The sequence below is a fragment of the Alosa sapidissima genome, chromosome 14 (assembly GCF_018492685.1).
Source record: "Alosa sapidissima isolate fAloSap1 chromosome 14, fAloSap1.pri, whole genome shotgun sequence".
Lineage (NCBI taxonomy): Eukaryota > Metazoa > Chordata > Actinopteri > Clupeiformes > Clupeidae > Alosa > Alosa sapidissima.
In genome coordinates, this window is record NC_055970.1 from 9,679,897 (window position 1) to 9,698,635 (window position 18,739).

The following is an 18,739-nucleotide window of genomic DNA, read 5'->3' on the forward strand; positions in this document are numbered from 1 at the left end:
TGTCAGAGGCAGAAAGCTGGAAACCCCTAAAATAGAGCTCCATCTCCCTGAGCTCTCTGGGTTGTGCTCACAATATGGGATTTGTGTGTGTGTGTGAGTGTGTGGTTTGGAGCATGAGTGTGTCTACTGCATGTGGGTATGCATATCTGTGAGTGTGTGTGTGTGTGTGTGCATGCATGTGCGTAATATAAAGATGACTGCCTGAAGAAAACAAAAAAAAGTTCCACTGTCACTGATGATATGGGGTTGCATGTCAGGAAAAGGACCAAGAGAGAAGGATGGCGGTACAGTGAATGCACAAGTGTATTCACATTTTGGACACTTTTGCCATTCTATCAATCAAACAGGAATTTTGGTGATGAGGTAGTCAATTTTACAGGATGATAATGTAGATTGCCATAGAGCAAGGAATGAAACTTAATTTCAGGAAAGACATATCAAGTCAATGATTTGGCCAGCAAACAGTCTGAATCTCAATCCCATTGAAAATGTATGGTGGAAACTGAAGAAAAAGGTGCATGGCAAGGCTCCATCCTGCAAGGCTGATCTGTCAACTGCTATTCGACAAAATTGGAATATGATTGATCAAGAATATCTACATTAGTGTCTATGCCTCCGATAAATTAAGTTGTCATTAAAAACCAAAGAAGGTTTTTGATTAATTATGATGTTTTGGTTTGTGATTCCATATTTTTTCCCCTCAAGATTGAGTGAGTCAATATTTTTATATTTTCCAATATATTTAAATCTATCTAGAATATTTTTTTAATCGATCTAAAAAATAAATTGCCTTTTGATGTTTTTTTTAGCTATGTTTCATAAAGCCAGAATGTTTATCTGTTACAGAAAAATATTTTTGAGGCTCATTTGTGATTTGCCTTTTTTCTAAAAATAAATAAATAAATAAAACAGCTGAATGAACATCCTCCAAGAGTGGTGATTCCATACTTTAAACCGTATTGTGATCTATATCGCGAAGGTGAGAGGATTTGGCGGTGGTGTGTGGGGTTGTATTGAGCACAATAGAATCTAAGTAATAGAACACCGAAAGTGTTCCTTACTCCTGTTGGCACCTATGTAAGGGGGCCTTAGGTTTCAATCATGGACAACTGCTGAAAAGAAAACTATGTCCATGAATAGACAGACTGAAGTAAAATGCAAAACAGCAGGTTTTTAGGCAAGTCAGGTTTATAATCATCTGTTATTACAAACAATGTATTTACTTTGCAATTAGACAGAATGATAAGATGTATGATCTGGGTCCATGCAAATATTTATTTCAAATTCTGTTCTAAACTTTTTTTTTCTCTGAAATTGAATCAGTCATAACAGTCACAGCTGTTATGAAATTGTGCCCAAGAAAAAAATGAAAAATGCTTTCATCTTTACTGAAATTCATTTATTCATGGCTGTTCTACTTTTTTCTTCTTCTTAGCAGCAACGTGATTCAATTAAGTTTACAAACAGAATTGAAATATTATATAATAACAATAAATATCTCAGGAATTAACAAAATAGCTAATTAAAGTGCCACACAAGATAATAGTAAACATCTTGGATCTTGGATGCCAACTCATGTCTGCCTCCGCACTCTGGAGAACTGTGCAGCGTATGATTCCCTCAGTGTCTGCGGCTCCTCATACGGCCCCTCTGACTCATACTCATACTCTTCCTCGTCCTCGTCTTCCTCATCCTCAATGTCTTCTTGTCGACGTGATGTGCTCCTTTGTGACTGTGATTTTCAGGAAAAAACATTTTTGAGTTGCGGAACAGCAAAAACGGCTTGACTTTTGAATAAGGACACAAAAGCATTAATGTTCCCGTGATAGGTCAACATGGTAACATGACTGGTCAAATTTCTCACTCTCAGGACTGGCATTAATGATTTGGACTACGTATGGATGCTAGCGTACTTATAGCAACACGCTGGGAATCCACAAGCTGAAGTGGGGCACTATGTATTTTACTACTGCAATATGTACTATTCTGCTATATTACAACTGTTTACCACTTGGCTTGAAAATGAAACTTCAAACTTGAAGTGAAGTTCCAAATTATTCTGGCACTGGTTGGGCAGTAGAAAATGTGTATGTTCTTAATGTATACACTATTTGGAATGCATACTATAAACCTGCTCATTTAATGTGCCTTTTATTTAGCACCAATACTTTATTCAGAAAAAATAAGAAAACTTCATCAGATGACAACATTAAATATGCCCATTTTCTTAATTCGGTGATGCCCTTTATGTTCTCCTCTTATGGTAGGACAACAAAGCTAGGTGACTAAAAGGCTCAAAAACACTTTTACATAAACAGGAGAAAAAAGGCAAAAAACTATGTAACATGCCAAAATATTTGGATCTATTTGAAGATGGCATCTCTTCTATAGCGATACCTCTGATTTTCAACCAAAAGCATATTCAGAAGATGAAGAGAGACAGTTTAAAGTACAGGATGTCATATCAAAGTAATCATCTGAATTTCTCCATCTAATTTAGGTGTTTACTGTATTCCACCTGGAATACTGTATCTCTGTTAGATATTTCTTTCCACCTTCATTTGGGCTTTCCACCATTGGTTCACTTTCTCCGGATCCTCTGATACTCCTCGCTCTACTTCTTTTCTGGCACTCTCTCCCTCTCGCTTGCCTCATTTGTTTCTCTGTTCATCTATTTTTCTTCCATCACCTGTCTATTCATTTCCTCCAACATGGTCTGGCGCCAGCTCCTTCAGTAAACACATCCGGCCGCAGTCACCCTGCCTGGGAGTTCTCACCGGCTGACGGAATATTTCCCTCTCTCGGCTCGGTGCAGTTTCTTTCAATTGCCTCCATTAGTCCTTTCCTCCAACTCCTGCACTCCAGATGCTACAGGCTCTCTTAGTTTACCACATCATTCAGATGAATTTTGAATCCATCCTTTAGATTTCTGTCACTCTTTTATACATTTCTCTTTGTTATATATATATTTATAGTTTTCTTTCTTTGTTTTCTGGAAGGGTCCTAGTTTCTCACCAACCCTTCAATAAACCACTGTTCCCAAACCTTTGGATCTTTGGATCTCATCATCAACTACTAGACATATTTCATTGTGTGTAGTGTGGCACATTTTAACCAATGGAGGCATAGTATTTGGAGAAAGGTCACTCTATTATACAAAACTAAGGATCAGAAGTTTGATGTGTCAATTTTGCATTTGGATTGTTTGGAAATGTCAGTCAGGCCTAAGCATCAGAGACATTCAGAGACTCACTCGGGTGAAGTAGTCGGCTGTCTGCCTGAGGGTGGGGGAGGTACGGCTGGAGTAAGGTGGGATTGAAGAGGTGGAGCGGACAGTCTGGAGTGTCTGGTTGTCCACGGGTAGATCCGCCACCTGGATCCTCCTGCTGAACAACTAAGAAGAGAGAAGACCACCAATCATGATCTAACCTCACAGACACTTTACTCTTAGCTTGTCTAGTCTGTCACCTCCTCAGAGTTTCACCTGGACAAAGTTTGTAAGTGATTTAGTGAAAGTGAGTCGTCTGTGAGCCTACCTCAAGGTCTCTGTCAATATCCATCGTCTCAAGATTCTGAAAGGTGTGGGTGTAGACCTCAAGGGCTTTAGCATGGAAGAGCAACTCGACCATAATGAACTCTGAAAAGACCTTCTGTAATTGTCAAGAAATGGCATAACAACCATTAAACACTCTAGCAAAACATCAAGCACAGACTCTGTAGAAGTGAACACATAATCAATCAACCCTCAGTATTACAGTAGTCTCTGGGAGCATGTCAATGGCAATCACTCACTGCACTCATTGTGTACGTGCATAACTGCCAACGACACTAATCGCAGGGTCTGTCAATTCATGGGAGTGAGCTGCTTGGATGTGTGTTTGTCTCTGACTAACCTTCACATCCTCTAGTTTCTGTCTCTGAAAGTCAATGATGGACTCCTCAATCTGCCTGGTGCTTCTGTTGGCATTGTTGGTGGCTTTCTGTGCATTCACCTCAGCCTGTAAAAAGTCCACCCATATAACATATCCACAAAATGTACAGATTTTAAGAGGCTGACTGAAACATTGATCAATGACTAACATGTAGTTTGACTGAAAATAAATGGTTAGAGTTAAAATGGGATAATGAATAAAATCTGTGCCAGGTCTGTCCTTTAGGACTACTTCTCTGTAGGAAATGATCCACACAGTCAATCTTAATGGAGTACCTGGGACTGAGGTGATATGTCAAGGTAATGAAGCATGCCTTAATGATATACGACAAACCTGCGGCAGTTGACAAGGGTCATGACACTCATCTTCTACCATGTGAATTTCTCTGCCATTTCATAGTAGATTTTAAAATGCATTTAGGCCTATTTTATATCCGTGTTTATCTATAGCGTTTGCAATCTGACTGCATTAAAGGTGTTTCTTTGAGCCAAAATAATCTAGTTGAATCAACAACACAACAGAGGACAAACCACAGTCACTCAAATGATAAAGGATACAATGCTCTGTCGGTCTGCTGGGTTTTTCAGTCTGATCTTCTCCAGTTTCTGTAGCTCTTTCATCTCCCTGCTGCGATCAGCATTGAATCTCTTCAGATCTGCCTATATCAAAGAGTATGATATTATATTTCAGATTATATTGTATTATATACTGTAGTAGTGCTATCCAGTCCTTTATTATACTGATGTTGCTATTAGACCATAAAAAGTGAGAGATGCTGTATCTTGAAAAAAGGAAAGTGATATGTGCCCTCTCACCCGCTTGATTTTCACTATATCTCCATATGCTTTCAGTGGGGTGACAACTCTCGCTTCTAGTCTCTCGACCTGAAAAGAACACATTATCATCGACTTAGTAGGTTGTTAGGGTACCACGACATCTACAATAAATAGTATTTGGAGACATTGTACAAAATCTAAATAGTGTGACAGTTCACCTCCGCTTGTCTGTAGTCTTGGACCATTGCCATGTCCTCTGCTAGGTTGTTGATGCATGTTCGAAGTTCGGGATCCTCAGTGCTTGCAAATTCATTCAGCTGCCTAACGAGAACGTCAGCTTTGTCTCGAAGTTTGGCAGTCTTTCGTGTATACGAGGCGAGTGTAGTGCAACATTGACCAAGGTACTTTTCTGCGTCATTCAACAATGATTCTATCGCTTTTATTTGAGAGTCTCTGAAAGCAAAAACAGTCTGTAGTAACACTTGGCCACCAGAAGATGCAGAAACGTTTAGGTCATAGGCTGTTATTTCAACGTTATAATTCAACGCTTGAGCATTGCCAAATGTATAGTCACTAAACGTATTTCATGCGCGCGAGGAATAAGACTTACCTTGAGAAAAGTGAGTTCATGATTAATCCAATCGATTTCGTTAAATAGCCTATCTGACTGTTCACCTGCTGCAGGTAGCCGAGGAGTTTCTATGGAAACAACAACAGATCTCAGGCAACGATCCTCACAAAATGAAGCAGTTGACCACACGGTGGCAGAAGACTCCTAGAAACACGCAAATAATGGTAAACTAAATGGCAACGGCATTGGTAAGCTTTCTTTCTTTCTCTCTAGTAAAACGCAAAAGTAAAAAAAAAAAACATTCCTATTTCCAACTGTATTCCCTAGTCTAAACCTGCAGCTTATTATTTCAGAGAGGGTTGTTGAGGGAGGTCTCCAACTCCATCCTTCACCTTCTGTTCACCTCCCTGAAACAGGTGATGTGCTAGCTAACAGAGAGGCTAACTCAAATTAAATTTCAATTACCTCTCTGTGCACTCAGATTATCAGTCATAATGAAATTATTGATGTGTAAGCCTATAGCTAACATATCGTTTTCATATAGCCTAACCTATAGCAATGGTAAAAGTATGCAGGCTACCATTTTAGTATGCATTTAAGGTATGCAGGCTACAGAATAATTTTGAGTGGTCTTGGATCTTAATGATATATGTTTTTTTTTAATACAGCAAATTTATCTCATCCCATGGGCCTACCCCCATATTGCATTCTTATGGATGAGTGAGTGCACTCTCTCTCTGTGTGTGTGTGTGTGTGTGTGCGCGTGTGTGTGCGTGCGTGCGTGCGAGCGAGCGAGCGAAAAAGACAACGTGAGTTGGGAATTAGGCTTTGATGTTGTCAGCCAAGTTTCCCTGGTGGACAGCTGTTATGATAAACACTGCTGTCTAGTAGCAACAGATCCCTTCCCTAGGTGCAGCCCCACCCCTTCTCTCCTCTCCTGCTGCTCTCTGCACAGGGAAACAAAAACACTGGCCATGCCAACCCCTTCACCAGCACAGCCTGGCTGACGCTGATGCTCACAGATTACTGGAGGGTTATAAATGGGTAAGGAAGTGCACACATGCACACAACAGCAAATACACACTAACACACTTATCACAGATACACATACATTTACGGCTGTATCATGCACCTTCATACACAAGCACAACACAAAACTTAAAATGCACAAGTTGTATTATTGCAAAGATGAAAGATGAGCTGTACACATACTGTATTTGTATAAATACACACACACACACACACACACACACACACACACATAGACACAGACACACACACACACACACACACACACACACACACACACACACACACACACACAAACAAACTAACACGCAACATGTGGCATGTGTACAACGCTGCAACTGCGACAAAAGCGGATATCCAAGAACAGAACAGAAATGCGCTATAAATGCACATGAATACACAGAAGTCCACATGCACGTGCATACACACCCCACGCAAAAATGCACACACACACACAGTTACACACACACACACACACACACACACACACACCCTTACACACAGTTGTGCTAGTATGAATTGTCATACACATCTGTGCTATGACTCCAAAAGCGGATGGCCCTTGAAATGCGAACACAATGGTTCCCATGCGCAGTGCTAATTAGAAGGGGAACCCCGGGCTGAAGGAGAGGGCCTCGGGGAGGAAGGAGCTCCAGTCAGCGTGCCTCTTAAATAGGGAATCAAAGGCCTGGGCAGGTACACTTCCCTTGCCTGCTGCGGCCACACACTGTGCTCGCTCGCGTGAACAAGGGGACCCCGGTGAAGAAAGAAAGGAAGGAAGGGAGGACAGATGGATAAAGAGGAACAAGGAGGAGGGAGAGGACAGGAATAGAGAGGAGGAGGAGAGAAACTGAAAGAAAGGGCCATGCCAGCGCAGAGATAGCAAGTTCACTTGAGATACGGGCAGATAAAGGGTAACCCAGGTCAGGTCACGCTGGTGTGTTTTCTCTGCCCCCTTCATTACACTTTGTGTGGTCTGACATGATGTTCCCCAAATCTTCTTCTTTCATCTCTCTCTGTCTCTCTCTCTTTCTCATCTCTCTCTCTCTCTCTCTCTCTCTCTCTCTCTCTCTCTCTCTCTCTCTCTCTGATGTTACACAATCCTCTTGTTTCGTCCTAATGGTGAGGGAGAACATTTGCTCATGTCTGGCGTGGAGCCCTGTTTGGTTTTTTATTTATTTATTTTTTTACCCCTGATGGATCGCTCAGACCTCTCGGTGTCAGTCCACTTCCTGCTCACTCCCGCCAGCTGCGTGTGATGGAGGGGGTGCGTCATCATAAATGAGGAGAAATAGAAAAATGAGTTATGGCGTCGGCTGCCGCCACAATAAAATACACCGTTTCCCCCCACACGCACACACGATCGGTTCCCAGGCAGCCAAACCACAGCACTCAGACGAGACAGGCAGAAATAGAGAGAGGGAGAGAAGGAGAGAGAGGCAGAAAGAGAGAGAGAGAAAGAGAGGAGAGAGAGAAAGCTCATGGATATAAATGTTGAACGCACACAATCAGAGGCGATGACATCTTTCTGAGGTGGAGCCAGAGGATCGCTGTGTTTGAGATATTACTTTCACGCACGCCCGCTCATTGTTATTCTATCACTCTATCATCCCCCTCTCCTCCTCTGCTCTTTCCCCATCTAATGATGGAGCCCCTGCATGACTGTCAGCGGGCCTCTCATCTCGTAGGGTCAGGCCCGATCCGATTATGTAGCTCACCTCTGCCTCAAGTGCCATGTTGGAGATGTCACTGAACTTCCTTCCCCCTACGTGACATGACGTACGCACACCGACTCACTCCCACTTTTGAAGACAGCACGCTAGGCCAGGCTAGGGTAACAGTAGGGTGACTATAGGTCCCTCCAATGCCCCCAGAGTATCAGCTCTCTCCCACAAAGTGTGGCCTCATTTTTACCCAACGCCCTCCGTAGACTTCCCTTAGCCGTCCATGGAGAGGACCTGACGTCGCTCCGTTGTTGGGCTGTCTTGATTAATGCCTGGCCGTGTCCTTCTTGTCCTGCTGCCCTCCAAGCGGGGCGCCGTGGTGTTTTGATTAGACTGTGCTGGCGCTAACACAGGCTGGGCTGTGACGGGTGTGATTAGAGGGCCTCAGTCAAGAGGAGGATGTATAATGTGAAACCTCGAGGAGTTTCGGCCAGGGAAGTGTGACTTAATCTCTCTCTCTCTCTCTCTATCTCTCTCTCTATCTTTCTCTTTCTTTGTTTCTTTCTGGTGGTCGGTGGTAATCAGAGGGTAGTCATAAGCACAGTATAATCTAGCGATTACCGTGCCTCCAAACATCCTTGCCTAAGGCATCACTCACCAACCAAATACATCACGACAACTTTTGCCATCTGTGTGTGTGTGTGTGTGTGTGTGTGTGGTGGAGGGGGGAGGGTTGATTAATGAGAGAAAGTTAGCTGTGCGATAGTTATTTTCCTTTGACCAAAAACGTCCCACTAGTCCTTAATGAAAACACAAAGAGAGGAGTCTGGAGTTTGGGCGGGTGTGGGGGTAGTGATGGATGGGCCCTTTTTAGAGGTCCCTGAGACTGCTGGGTATAGATAGGTCACTCTAAGTCACTAACAGCCCCTTTAATAATTTATGTGAGAAATAACTTCATTTAAGAGTACTATGACCTGTGGAGTGGAAAGGGTGCACAGATAAAGCCACAGAACCAGAGAGAGAGAGAGAGAGAGAGAGAGAGAGAGAGAGAGAGAGAGAGTGTGTGTGTGTGTTTGTCTGTGTGTGCATGTTTGTGCACGAGAGTAAAAGAGAGAAAACAGTGGCTGCATTGGTACTGTCTGCAATAAGAGCTTAGTTAGGCCCATATTATCCAAGACTGCTTTTTATTAAAAATGACAAGAAGGATTTATAGTTGTGTTTCAAAGCAGTGAACACATCCTTCTCTGTTCATCACATTGCTCTTGTGAATTAGGGCCGAGGAAGGAGAGTTTGGGAAGAGAGCAATGATTCAAGCTTGAGGCCAAGCACATTGTTGCACACTTATGTTGATGAGTCCAAATGTATTGCTTACAGGGAAATAACATTTCATGTGTGTGTGTGTGTGTGTGTGTGTAGTTGAGTGAGTGGGATGGGTGAATGTTTGTGTATTTTTTGTGCGCTTAGGTACGAAGGGAAAATACATGATTTTATGTTTGTGTGTGTGTGTGTGTGTGTGTGTGTGTGTGTGTGTGTGTGTGTGTAGTTGAGTGAGTGGGATGGGTGAATGTGTTGTGTATTTTTTTGTGCGCTGAGGTACGAAGGGAAAATACATGATTCTGTGTTTGTGTGTGTGTGTGTGTGTGTGTGTGGGTGTGTGTGTGTGTGTGTGTGTGCATGCATGCCAACTTCGGGCAGCCAACATGCCCTGTGGTCAGCTCCACTCTGCCAAGGGCAACAGCCTTGTTGGTTTAGTGAAAGACAGCTTTTCACAGGTCACTGAAGCCTTACCTCTGTCTGCTCACATCCCGGAGCCTTCCTAAGAGACCAGACGGGATTACCAAGGAATCTGTGTCTCGCTTAAGGGCCCATTTCTCCTGCTCCACTATGGTGGGCTCCACCACGTCTTTCACACACAGCTCCGCACACTTCACTCCATCCTTAGGTGCAGTGGTGTAGTCTAGTTAGCTGTAGGCCTAGTGGGTACACTGTGGTGTAGTCTTGTTAGCTGTAGTGGGTATACTGTGATGTAGTCTAGTTAGCTGTAGTGGGTACACTGTGGTGTAGTCTAGTTAGCTCTAGTGGGTACACTGTGGTGTAGTCTAGTTAGCTGTAGTGGGTATTCTGTACTGTGTTGTAGTCTAGTTAGCTGATGTAGTCTTGCTAGCTGTAGTGGGTATACTGTACTGTGGTGTAGTCTAGTTAGCTGTAGTGGGTATACTGTTATCAACCCCAAATGTTAATACGTATCCTTGCCTATTTTAAGTGGGTAAGTGGGTTACTGTGTAGTCCTGAGTATCACGTAGGTGCTAGGTGTTACTTCTGCACCTTTGTTAAACTGCTTTTATTGGTGCTTGTTTGTCCTCTGCATGTCTGTCAGGCCAGTGTTCTGTTGGGCCTTCTCATAACGTCCATTAGGCTATATATCCTTGTCTCCTCAACAGGGGGAAAAACGAATGTGACCAGGTACGCATTGTCCTCTGATCAAGTCCCCAATTCACCTTTGCAGATGATGTTTGTGGTACTTAAAAATGAGACATCCAGCTTTTAAAGAGCACAAGCTTAAGTATTCCTCAGGGATTTGCTTTTTCTGTGAGTGCATGACCTTCCATTCCTAGCTCCTAAGCTTTGCATGAAGATCCAGCGATCTCCTGCTGGTTTCTATTTCAACTCTGAACTTGATATGTCCGTGGGTTGTGGATTTGTGTGCTTTCTTGTGTTATGACTTTATGTGTGTATGTTTGTGTGTGCGTGTGTTTGTGTGTGTGTGTGTGTGTGTGTGTGTGTGTGTTTGTGTGTGTGTGTGTGTGTGTGTGTGTTTGTGTGTGTGTGTGTGTGCAACATGCAAATTCAAAGAGACAGGCAAAGAGAGAGGGAGAGTCAGAGGGAGGGAATCCTGCCTGCGTGATGTTTCCACTTCTGCCCGGATGAAAAGTTTCCCTCCTTCTTGGAGCCCCCCCGAGCTAAATAAACACTCCTAATTGGCTGTGGAGCCCCAGAAGTCTGAGGTTTCATTTACTTTTGTACAGTAGTGCTAGGAGAGGGAGAGAGAGAGAGAGAGGAGAGAGAGAAAGTGTGTGTGTGTGTGTGTGAGAGAGAGAAAAAAAATTGTAAAGTAGGAAAATCGAAAAAGTGAGGAAGAAAGAGGACAGAACAGAGGGAAGCAAAAGGGGCAAATCACTCTGACATTTAAATGCCCATGAATGACTAAAGTTTGGGGATCCACCTTGGAAATTCATTGTATTGCAATGCTGATCTCAGTTTTAACACTGTGTAGTGTCTGCCTTTCATTGATAGAGGTGCCCTCTAGTGGAATATACTTGAACTGCATGATGACAAGCCTAATGGACATGCCTGCAAGCATAACTGAAAGTCCCAAATCATAGCCATACGATACAATCTGCAAAAAGGATCATGTAGGAGAGAATGGTTCTGTGGTGACTGATCATTTTCACATGTGCACAAGTAAACTGTAGGGATCCCCTTGCAGCCAAGTTCCATTTTGACATGTGCATTGTGTCACTCTATTCAGACGGACAAGATTCCATTAAACTCCTCACGCAGTTTTCACTAAGGTTGAAAAAAAAAATGTGCAGGGACTTCACAAAAGCCAGTGAACTGAATTTGATTGTCCAAGGCAGAATATATTCCATTAAATTCCACTACCCTTAAGAGACCATCATTCACTCATTCAAAAGGCCTTCTGCCAATTTCTGACATGATTACTCTTCAATCTGGAGATATGACACTGAATCTCTAAGCATTGTGAATTATTACTAAGCTTCAAGATTTCCCCACATATAAAGATGTGCGTGATCATTTTAATTATAGAGATCTTTTTTTGGACCAAACGTGTTTATCATTCCAGATTTCTGGAACTGTGTTGCAAACTATTGTAGCAATCTTTGTTTGTATCATATGCCATCAAACTGCAGTACTTCAAGGTGTGACCACAAATATTCCCAAATTTGTACCACAATTTGCACTAATAATGTTGTGTATGAGATGAGCATGTCTGTCTGTGTTCTCGTATATGTTTGCAACTGTTGCATAGGCATGTAATCCTATAACTCCATGCCAGATACAGTAACATGCTTTTAAGAAGGTGTTACTCCATGTGTCATTCCTGATCTGGCACTGTTTGTGTGTGTGTGTGTGTGTGTGTGTGCGTGTGTTTTTGTGTGTGTGTGTGTGTTTGTGTGTGTGTGTGTGTGTGTGTGTGTGTTTGTGTGTTTCCCTCTTTCTCTTTATCTCTCTCTCTCTCTCTCTCTCTCTCTCTCTCTGTGTGTTTCTCTCTCTCTCTCTCTCTCTCTCTCTCTCTCTGTGTGTGTGTGTGTTTGTGTGTGTGTGTGTGTGTGTGTGTGTGTGTGTGTTTCCCTCTTTCTCTTTATCTCTCTCTCTCTCTCTCTCTCTCTCTCTCTGTGTGTGTTTCTCTCTCTCTCTCTCTCCCTCTCTCTCTCTGTGTGTGTGTGTGTTCATGCACGTGTGTGTGTGTGTGTGTGTCGGGAGGGGGGCAGTCTGCTCGTGTTCACGGACGCTTCTCCGGTGTGCCCTGGGGACAGGAGTGCAACTGGAGGAGCTGGTGGAAGCCGTCCAGCTGTGCTGCGAGTGTGTGGAGCAGCCGCGCCACCAGCCGCAAAGGAGAAGCACCCCGCTGGAGCCCAGCACTTCCCCCAGAGCTGGAGCCGCCTGCCCAGGGGGGGTATTCACCAAGATCCTGGCTACTGGCCCAGAGAGAGAGGGATGGAGGGAGAGGGGGATGGAGAGAGTGAAGGAGGGGGAGAGAGAGAGAGAGAGAGTCGGAGGGAGGGAAAGGGAGGGGATGGGATCTGAATTGTGAAAATGTTCTGGAGGATTGCAGAAAAAAAAGGGAGAGAGGGAGGGAAAGAGAGAGAGAGAGAATGAGTGAGAAAGAGAGAGAGAGAGAGCGACAGAAAGAGTGAGGCCCCAGAGAGTCCGGCGAGACCTACTGCTGTTCATTTTTATCTCTGCACTTTATATGCTCAGGTTTTATGGGCTTACGCTGTTGCTTAAGCCCAGGGCCAAGCAGCCCAAAGACAGAGAGGGAGAAGGAGCACTGTTTGTGTGTGTGTGTGTGTGTGCGTGTGTGTTTGTGTGCGTGTGCGTGTATTTGTGTGTGTGTGTGTGTGTGTGTGTGTGTGTGTGTGTGTGTGTGTGTGTGTGTAAAAAGGATTGTGTGTGTGTGGGCGTGTGTGTGTCTGTGTGTGTGAAAGAGAGAGAGAGAGAGAGAGAGAGAACAGAGAAATGGGGAAACACAAAGACACAGAGCCATTAATGAGGGAGTCTGTCTGCGTCTCTGAACATCTGGGCTGCACTTTGTTACTACCAGAGCGTGATATGAAAAGACAGAGACAATAAGAGGCTGCAAAGCTCGAGGCTGATGCAACACTTCCTTTGGACACTCTCAGACTGCTCACATCAAGAAATGAGCGATGTCATCGCATTCTGTTCACAGCTCGCCGTGTCTGGCTCTCTGGCAAAAGCACTTGTGTGTACACGACAGTGTTCTTTTTCTGCACAATGTATTCATAGACACACACTCAACACTGATGATGAAATTCCCTCCATTAGGAGTTGAACACGCTCTTTTTAAGACAACCGCCAGTCCTTAATAGAAGGTATGCTGCCAGTTAGACTCTAGTTAGAAATTGCGTCACAAATATGTTTTTCACCAATTAAGTGAATAGAATGGCACTTGGCGTGCGCTTTGACCACAGCTGTTTGCCGTAGAGATGGCCGCCGGCCGCAGGCAGTGTCCTGTCCAAACCCTTGAGCGGCCGGCGAGTGCGAGCGCAGCGAGAAGTGCTCCAGCCTCTGTCGCTCACACATACAGCACACACAACGCACACACACACACAATCACTTTTCACACACACACACACACACACACACACACACACACACACACTCACACCCACACACACACACACTCACACACACACACACATAGCAGTGCTCCAGCCCTGTGCGCTCCCACTGTCCACCCCTCCTAGGCCCAGTGCCGCCACCACTTCCAGGTCTGCTCCTGGAGCGCACATAATAGCTTAACTACCTTGGCAGCAGCAGGCCCCTCTACAGGCATGCTATGACTAATACAGTCGTCAATGGGGGAGGTGGAAAGGGATGAGGTAGCGAAGCATTATGCTTAAATTGTTTTTGTTTTTTTTTTCCCCTCCCACCCTCTCCCTCTTTCTCTCTCGTTTTTTTTTCTCTCTTTATTTCTCTTTCTCTTTCTTCCTTCATTCTCCTAAGTAGGCCAAGGCTTGTATTTGGCGCTGGGAGGCCTGGCTGCCCTACAGCCCGGCTTCTGAAAAGAGAGAGAGAGAGACAGAGAGAAAGAGAGAGAGAGAGGAGTCTGGAGCCCGAGGGGTCTGGGTCCGTGGCGCCGATGACCTCCTCTTTATTGTATCCCTCATTATTCCTTGAGGGTGTCTCTCTCCGATTCCACTTCGCCCTGAGTTTTGGGCTTGGTGGGTCTGACGTGCGAGTCTTGAAACTGAGGTCTGGGATGGGGTGGAGTGGTGTGTGTGTGTGTGTGTGTGTGTGTCTGTGTGTCTCTGTGTGTGTGTTTGAGGGGGACATCAGATAGCTAGCAGAGTCGCGCTGGCTGGCCACCTCTGGATGAAGTCATGCAGGGAGTTCTCTTGCCTTGCTCACCTCCTCCTCCTCCTCCTCCTCCTCCTCTTCCTCCTCCTCCTCCTCCTCCATTTCCTCCTCCTCTTCCCTGTGCCGGTGAAGCACATGTTGTACATGCTCCTCAGCAATGCTCTGATTTCCCCAAAGCCTTTACACAATGGCGCCTCTGTTTCACAGGCCAATCTTGTGAGCACCTCCAGCATCTAGAACATATCTGTGCTCTGGAGCAGTTAATAAACCCCCCCCACCCCAACAGCAAACCCCACAGCCGAAGCAGCCCTTAAAGGTCATGCATAACCATGACAAACACTTGATCCTTATATACAAATAACTCACGGTGGTTCACATGATATATCAATTCTCAGTTATCAGTTGTGTTCAGGGTTTAGTTAGAACTTGCTTATAGCTCAAACAGCAGGCCCTTTGATTTGGTGGATATTACAATATCCATCAAATGATCCATTTGGATGTGAGAGACTCTCTTTTCAAATGTGTAAACAATGTCTGCTCTATTTGCGAGAGTTAATGAAGCTTAATAAAGTCTCAGTGTGAGCCTTTGAGTAAATATTCATTCATTCTGTGTGTGTGTGTGTGTGTGTGTGTGTCTGTCTGTGTCTGTCTGTGTCCGTGTGTGTGCGCACAGCCAAGAGTGTGAGTGGGTGGTGAATATTACCCTCTGTGAGCTCTACACATTTCTCGCTCTCTTCCCCCAACTGGGATAGGATGAATCCATGAGGATGTTGTTGTTGGAGGATGCGTGGGGGACTTGTCAGGAACGATCTGGATGATTCTCTTCACCTTGCCCGTGTTGACACAGACTCCATGCCCGCGCTAGTGGTGGATGTGTTGGCCGGCGGAGGCTGCCCGCTGCCCGTTCCCTCATGCCACGCCAGTTCCTGACCCTATCTGAACGCTGCCAGAGCCCAGCTAGTGAGTGTACCGAGCCTCTCACTTCTTCCATCTTATTCTTTGGCCTTGTAATCTCATATTTCAACATGTGTGCTACCCCTGTTTTTCACACAATGCCTGGCTGGTCTGCCAAGAAAATCTCTTTTTTTCCATCTGTCATTTTCTCTTTGGTTTTGTTTTTTTTTCTCTCTCTCTCTTTTGCCCTCACAGATATGTGACTTTAAGAACAAATAAATAGTGGAACACAGGCATCCTTCACAATCTCAGGGAAGCAGGGTAATTTTCTCTCTCTCTCTCTCTCTCTCTCTCTCTCTCAGCATCACCTGAACTTTGCCGCGTGGAGAACAGGCCCCTCCAGACACCTCATGCATCACCCAGCACCTCCGCTCTTCCCTTAGGAAATGACTCTTCAGCCAGACAGGAAACCCCACTTCAACACACTTTCATGCACGCACACACACACACACACACACACACACACACATACACATACACACACACACTTGCAAATGTAAGCACACACACACACACACACACACACACACACACACACACACACACACACACACACACATACACATACACACACACACTTGCAAATGTAAGCACACACACACACACACACACACACACACACACACACACACACACACACACTCACACACACATGCAGATGTAAGCACACACAAACACACACACTCGCACAAAAGACATGCATAGATATCAATCTGACACTTATTCTCATCCATTTACAGTACATGGACACGGGTAAGGAAACACACACACACACACACACACACACACACACGTGTACATCTGTCCTCTGGCATACACCACAGACACCCAAACACACACAAGCAGATTTGACAGAGATACATAAACACACACCTACATACATACATAGACACATGTACACCAAACTTGGAAAAGGCTGGAAATCGTGTGTCTGGACATGCCTGTCATTGAAGAAGTAGGTGAGTATTGTGTGGGTGGAAAATGATGCAAGGGCCGACGTGAGCTTTCGGAGATGCAGGGGTGGACTGATGTGTTCTTTGGGTGGACAGAATGAGGCATTACTGTACATGCGCTCACACAGGCTCATCTTACAGATGGGCAAAGTCAAGGGAGGTGCTTTTTGTGAGACGCTCAACATGTATACTCAACCTTTAGCTCACCAGTGTCAGTGGAGGTATATATTACAGAAAGAGATTTTCTTTTTCATCTGTAAATACACTCGTCATTATCAGTGGACACTTATCTAATGTAAACACTGACCCCCACATCTCTCTTTTCTCACTTTCACACCTACACACACACACACACACACACACACACACACACACATAACTAATATATACAGATATTCCTCCATATCCAGTAAACTAATGGCATGTGACTGTGGCCTGCCTGCCCTGAGAGAAGCTCCTGGGTAGCAGGGCAGGTCAGTGTTGGGAGTAAGGACAGAACTTGGGAGGCTCACATTGGAGAAGGACAAGGAGAGGGGTGGGTGGGTGATGGAATGTGAAGAGGGGACCTATGTGTGTGTTTATGGCGGGGGGTTTTGGGAGGGCCGGGGGGGGGGGGGCAAGGTCACACAGGTCCGATCACTTTTTCCAGGGACTTCTCAGAAGATGTCATGTCATCAGCATTTCCCCACCAGTTCGCTACAAGGGAGGGAAGGGAGTATGTGTGTGTGCATTTGTGTGTGTGCGCAAGTGTGTGTGTATGTGTGTGCGTGTGTGTGTGTGTGTGGAGAGGGAACGCGAGCTTCTTCCGAAGGGGGCAGGCGGCCAACAACAACAGCCGACTCCAGTAGGTCGGCACAGGAAGAGAGCGAGAGGGGGCTGGAAGCTGATTTGTAAGCCTGCCGTTGCTAGGGCCAGAAGGCTCCGTTGGCTCTGCTCTCCTGGGACCCGTTAGGGCCGCACAACGCCACATTCCTTTCACATTATCCCCCCTTTCTCTCCTTTTATGAGCAGCCTGATTTGGGGGCTTGTTCTGTTTTTTTGTCTCTCCTATATGTTTGTGTGTGTGTGTGTGTTCTTGTATTTGGATGGGGCGTTTGTTTGTGTGTATGTGTGTTTGTGTGTTTGTGTTTGTATGATTATTTATTTGGCTGTAAAAGCATCGCAGGTAGGGCCTCTCTTTGTCTCTGGCTGGGAGAGGAATGTAAGTGGTCACAAATAGAGTCCTCTGTACGCGAGTGTGGGTTTGGAAAAATGGCTGTACAGTAGTCTCTCTGTGTGAGGCTATGAGGAGCACAGACAGACTGACTCCTCTCTCTCTCCCTCTCTCTCTCTCTGTCTCTCTCTCTCTTTCTCACTTCTCTCCCTCCCTCCCTCCCTCTCTCTCTCTTTCTCACTTCTCTCCCTCCCTCTCTTTCGTCTCCTGCTTGATAGGGCCAAGGACGTGTCTTGTTTTTTTTTTTCAATCTGAGAGTGCACTCTGAGTTGAAGTTCCTCACGGCCTGACCAAGGTGAACAGACATTTCCTCCTCGCGCTGAAGTGAAGTGGGAACAGCACAAGTGGAAAGCGAGGGAGGCTGGCGCCCTCTGAACTCACACCTAAGAGCTCGCCTGGCCCTGGCCAGACATCCATCAGCGTTCATAGTCATACACACACACACACACACACAGACACATGCACACACACACACCTACAAACACAGAGAGAGACATGCACACACACACACACACACAGACACACACACACACACACACACACACACACACACAGACACATGCACACACATGCACACACACGCACACACACACACCTACAAACACAGAGAGAGACGTGTGTGTGTGTGTGTGTGCGCAAGCAGCAAGGGCAGGCGGGGTGATAAGTGAGTCACATGATCCATTTTTGAAATATTTGAACATTCCTCATCATCATCCACTGTGACTCATCATTCAGTGTGACTCAGACTAAACGTTTCTGATTCAGCAGATGTGCTCTCCATGTGGTTTGACATGTTTTATAAATGAGTCAAGGCATATGGGCATATGTAAGTGTGTGTGTGTGTGTGTTTGTGTATGTGTGTTTGTGTATATATCTCTCACTCTCTCTGTGTTTGTGTGTGTGTGTGTGTGTTTGTGAGAGAGAGAGTATCTAAATGTACATCAATACGTGTATCTATTGTTGTAAAGATAATGGCTTAGCCGCGGAAATGGCTCTGTCTGTCTTTACCATAATTCCTGGCTC

The 18,739-nt window shown here is 45.0% G+C and overlaps 1 protein-coding gene across 2 annotated transcripts; it reads right to left on the reverse strand.

Moving 5' to 3' along the window:
* Positions 1-1,262: 1,262 nt before the first annotated feature.
* LOC121681848 (CBY1-interacting BAR domain-containing protein 2-like) lies at positions 1,263-5,421 on the reverse strand. 2 transcript variants are annotated; one of them, XM_042061795.1, is made up of 9 exons: positions 5,319-5,420; positions 4,927-5,161; positions 4,748-4,816; positions 4,490-4,591; positions 4,208-4,213; positions 3,894-3,998; positions 3,537-3,650; positions 3,254-3,394; positions 1,263-1,732 (listed from the first exon to the last, which is right to left on the reverse strand). In XM_042061795.1, exons 1-9 carry the CDS (start codon positions 5,336-5,338, stop codon positions 1,574-1,576), a joined length of 951 nt encoding a protein of 316 aa, XP_041917729.1. In that variant the 5' UTR covers positions 5,339-5,420; the 3' UTR covers positions 1,263-1,573. The 2 variants fall into 2 exon arrangements, with proteins under 2 accessions (XP_041917729.1, XP_041917730.1); XM_042061796.1 differs by lacking the exons at positions 3,894-3,998; positions 4,208-4,213 and having other exon boundaries at positions 5,319-5,421.
* Positions 5,422-18,739: the final 13,318 nt, after the last annotated feature.

Coding starts and splice junctions, on each gene's coding strand:
- LOC121681848 (XM_042061795.1), bottom strand. CDS start 5,338: ATGAACTCACTTTTCTCAAG. Junction 5,162..5,318: donor ATGAACTCACTTTTCTCAAG/GTAAGTCTTATT, acceptor TTTTGCTTTCAG/AGACTCTCAAATAAAAGCGA. Junction 4,817..4,926: donor AAGACTACAGACAAGCGGAG/GTGAACTGTCAC, acceptor TGTTCTTTTCAG/GTCGAGAGACTAGAAGCGAG.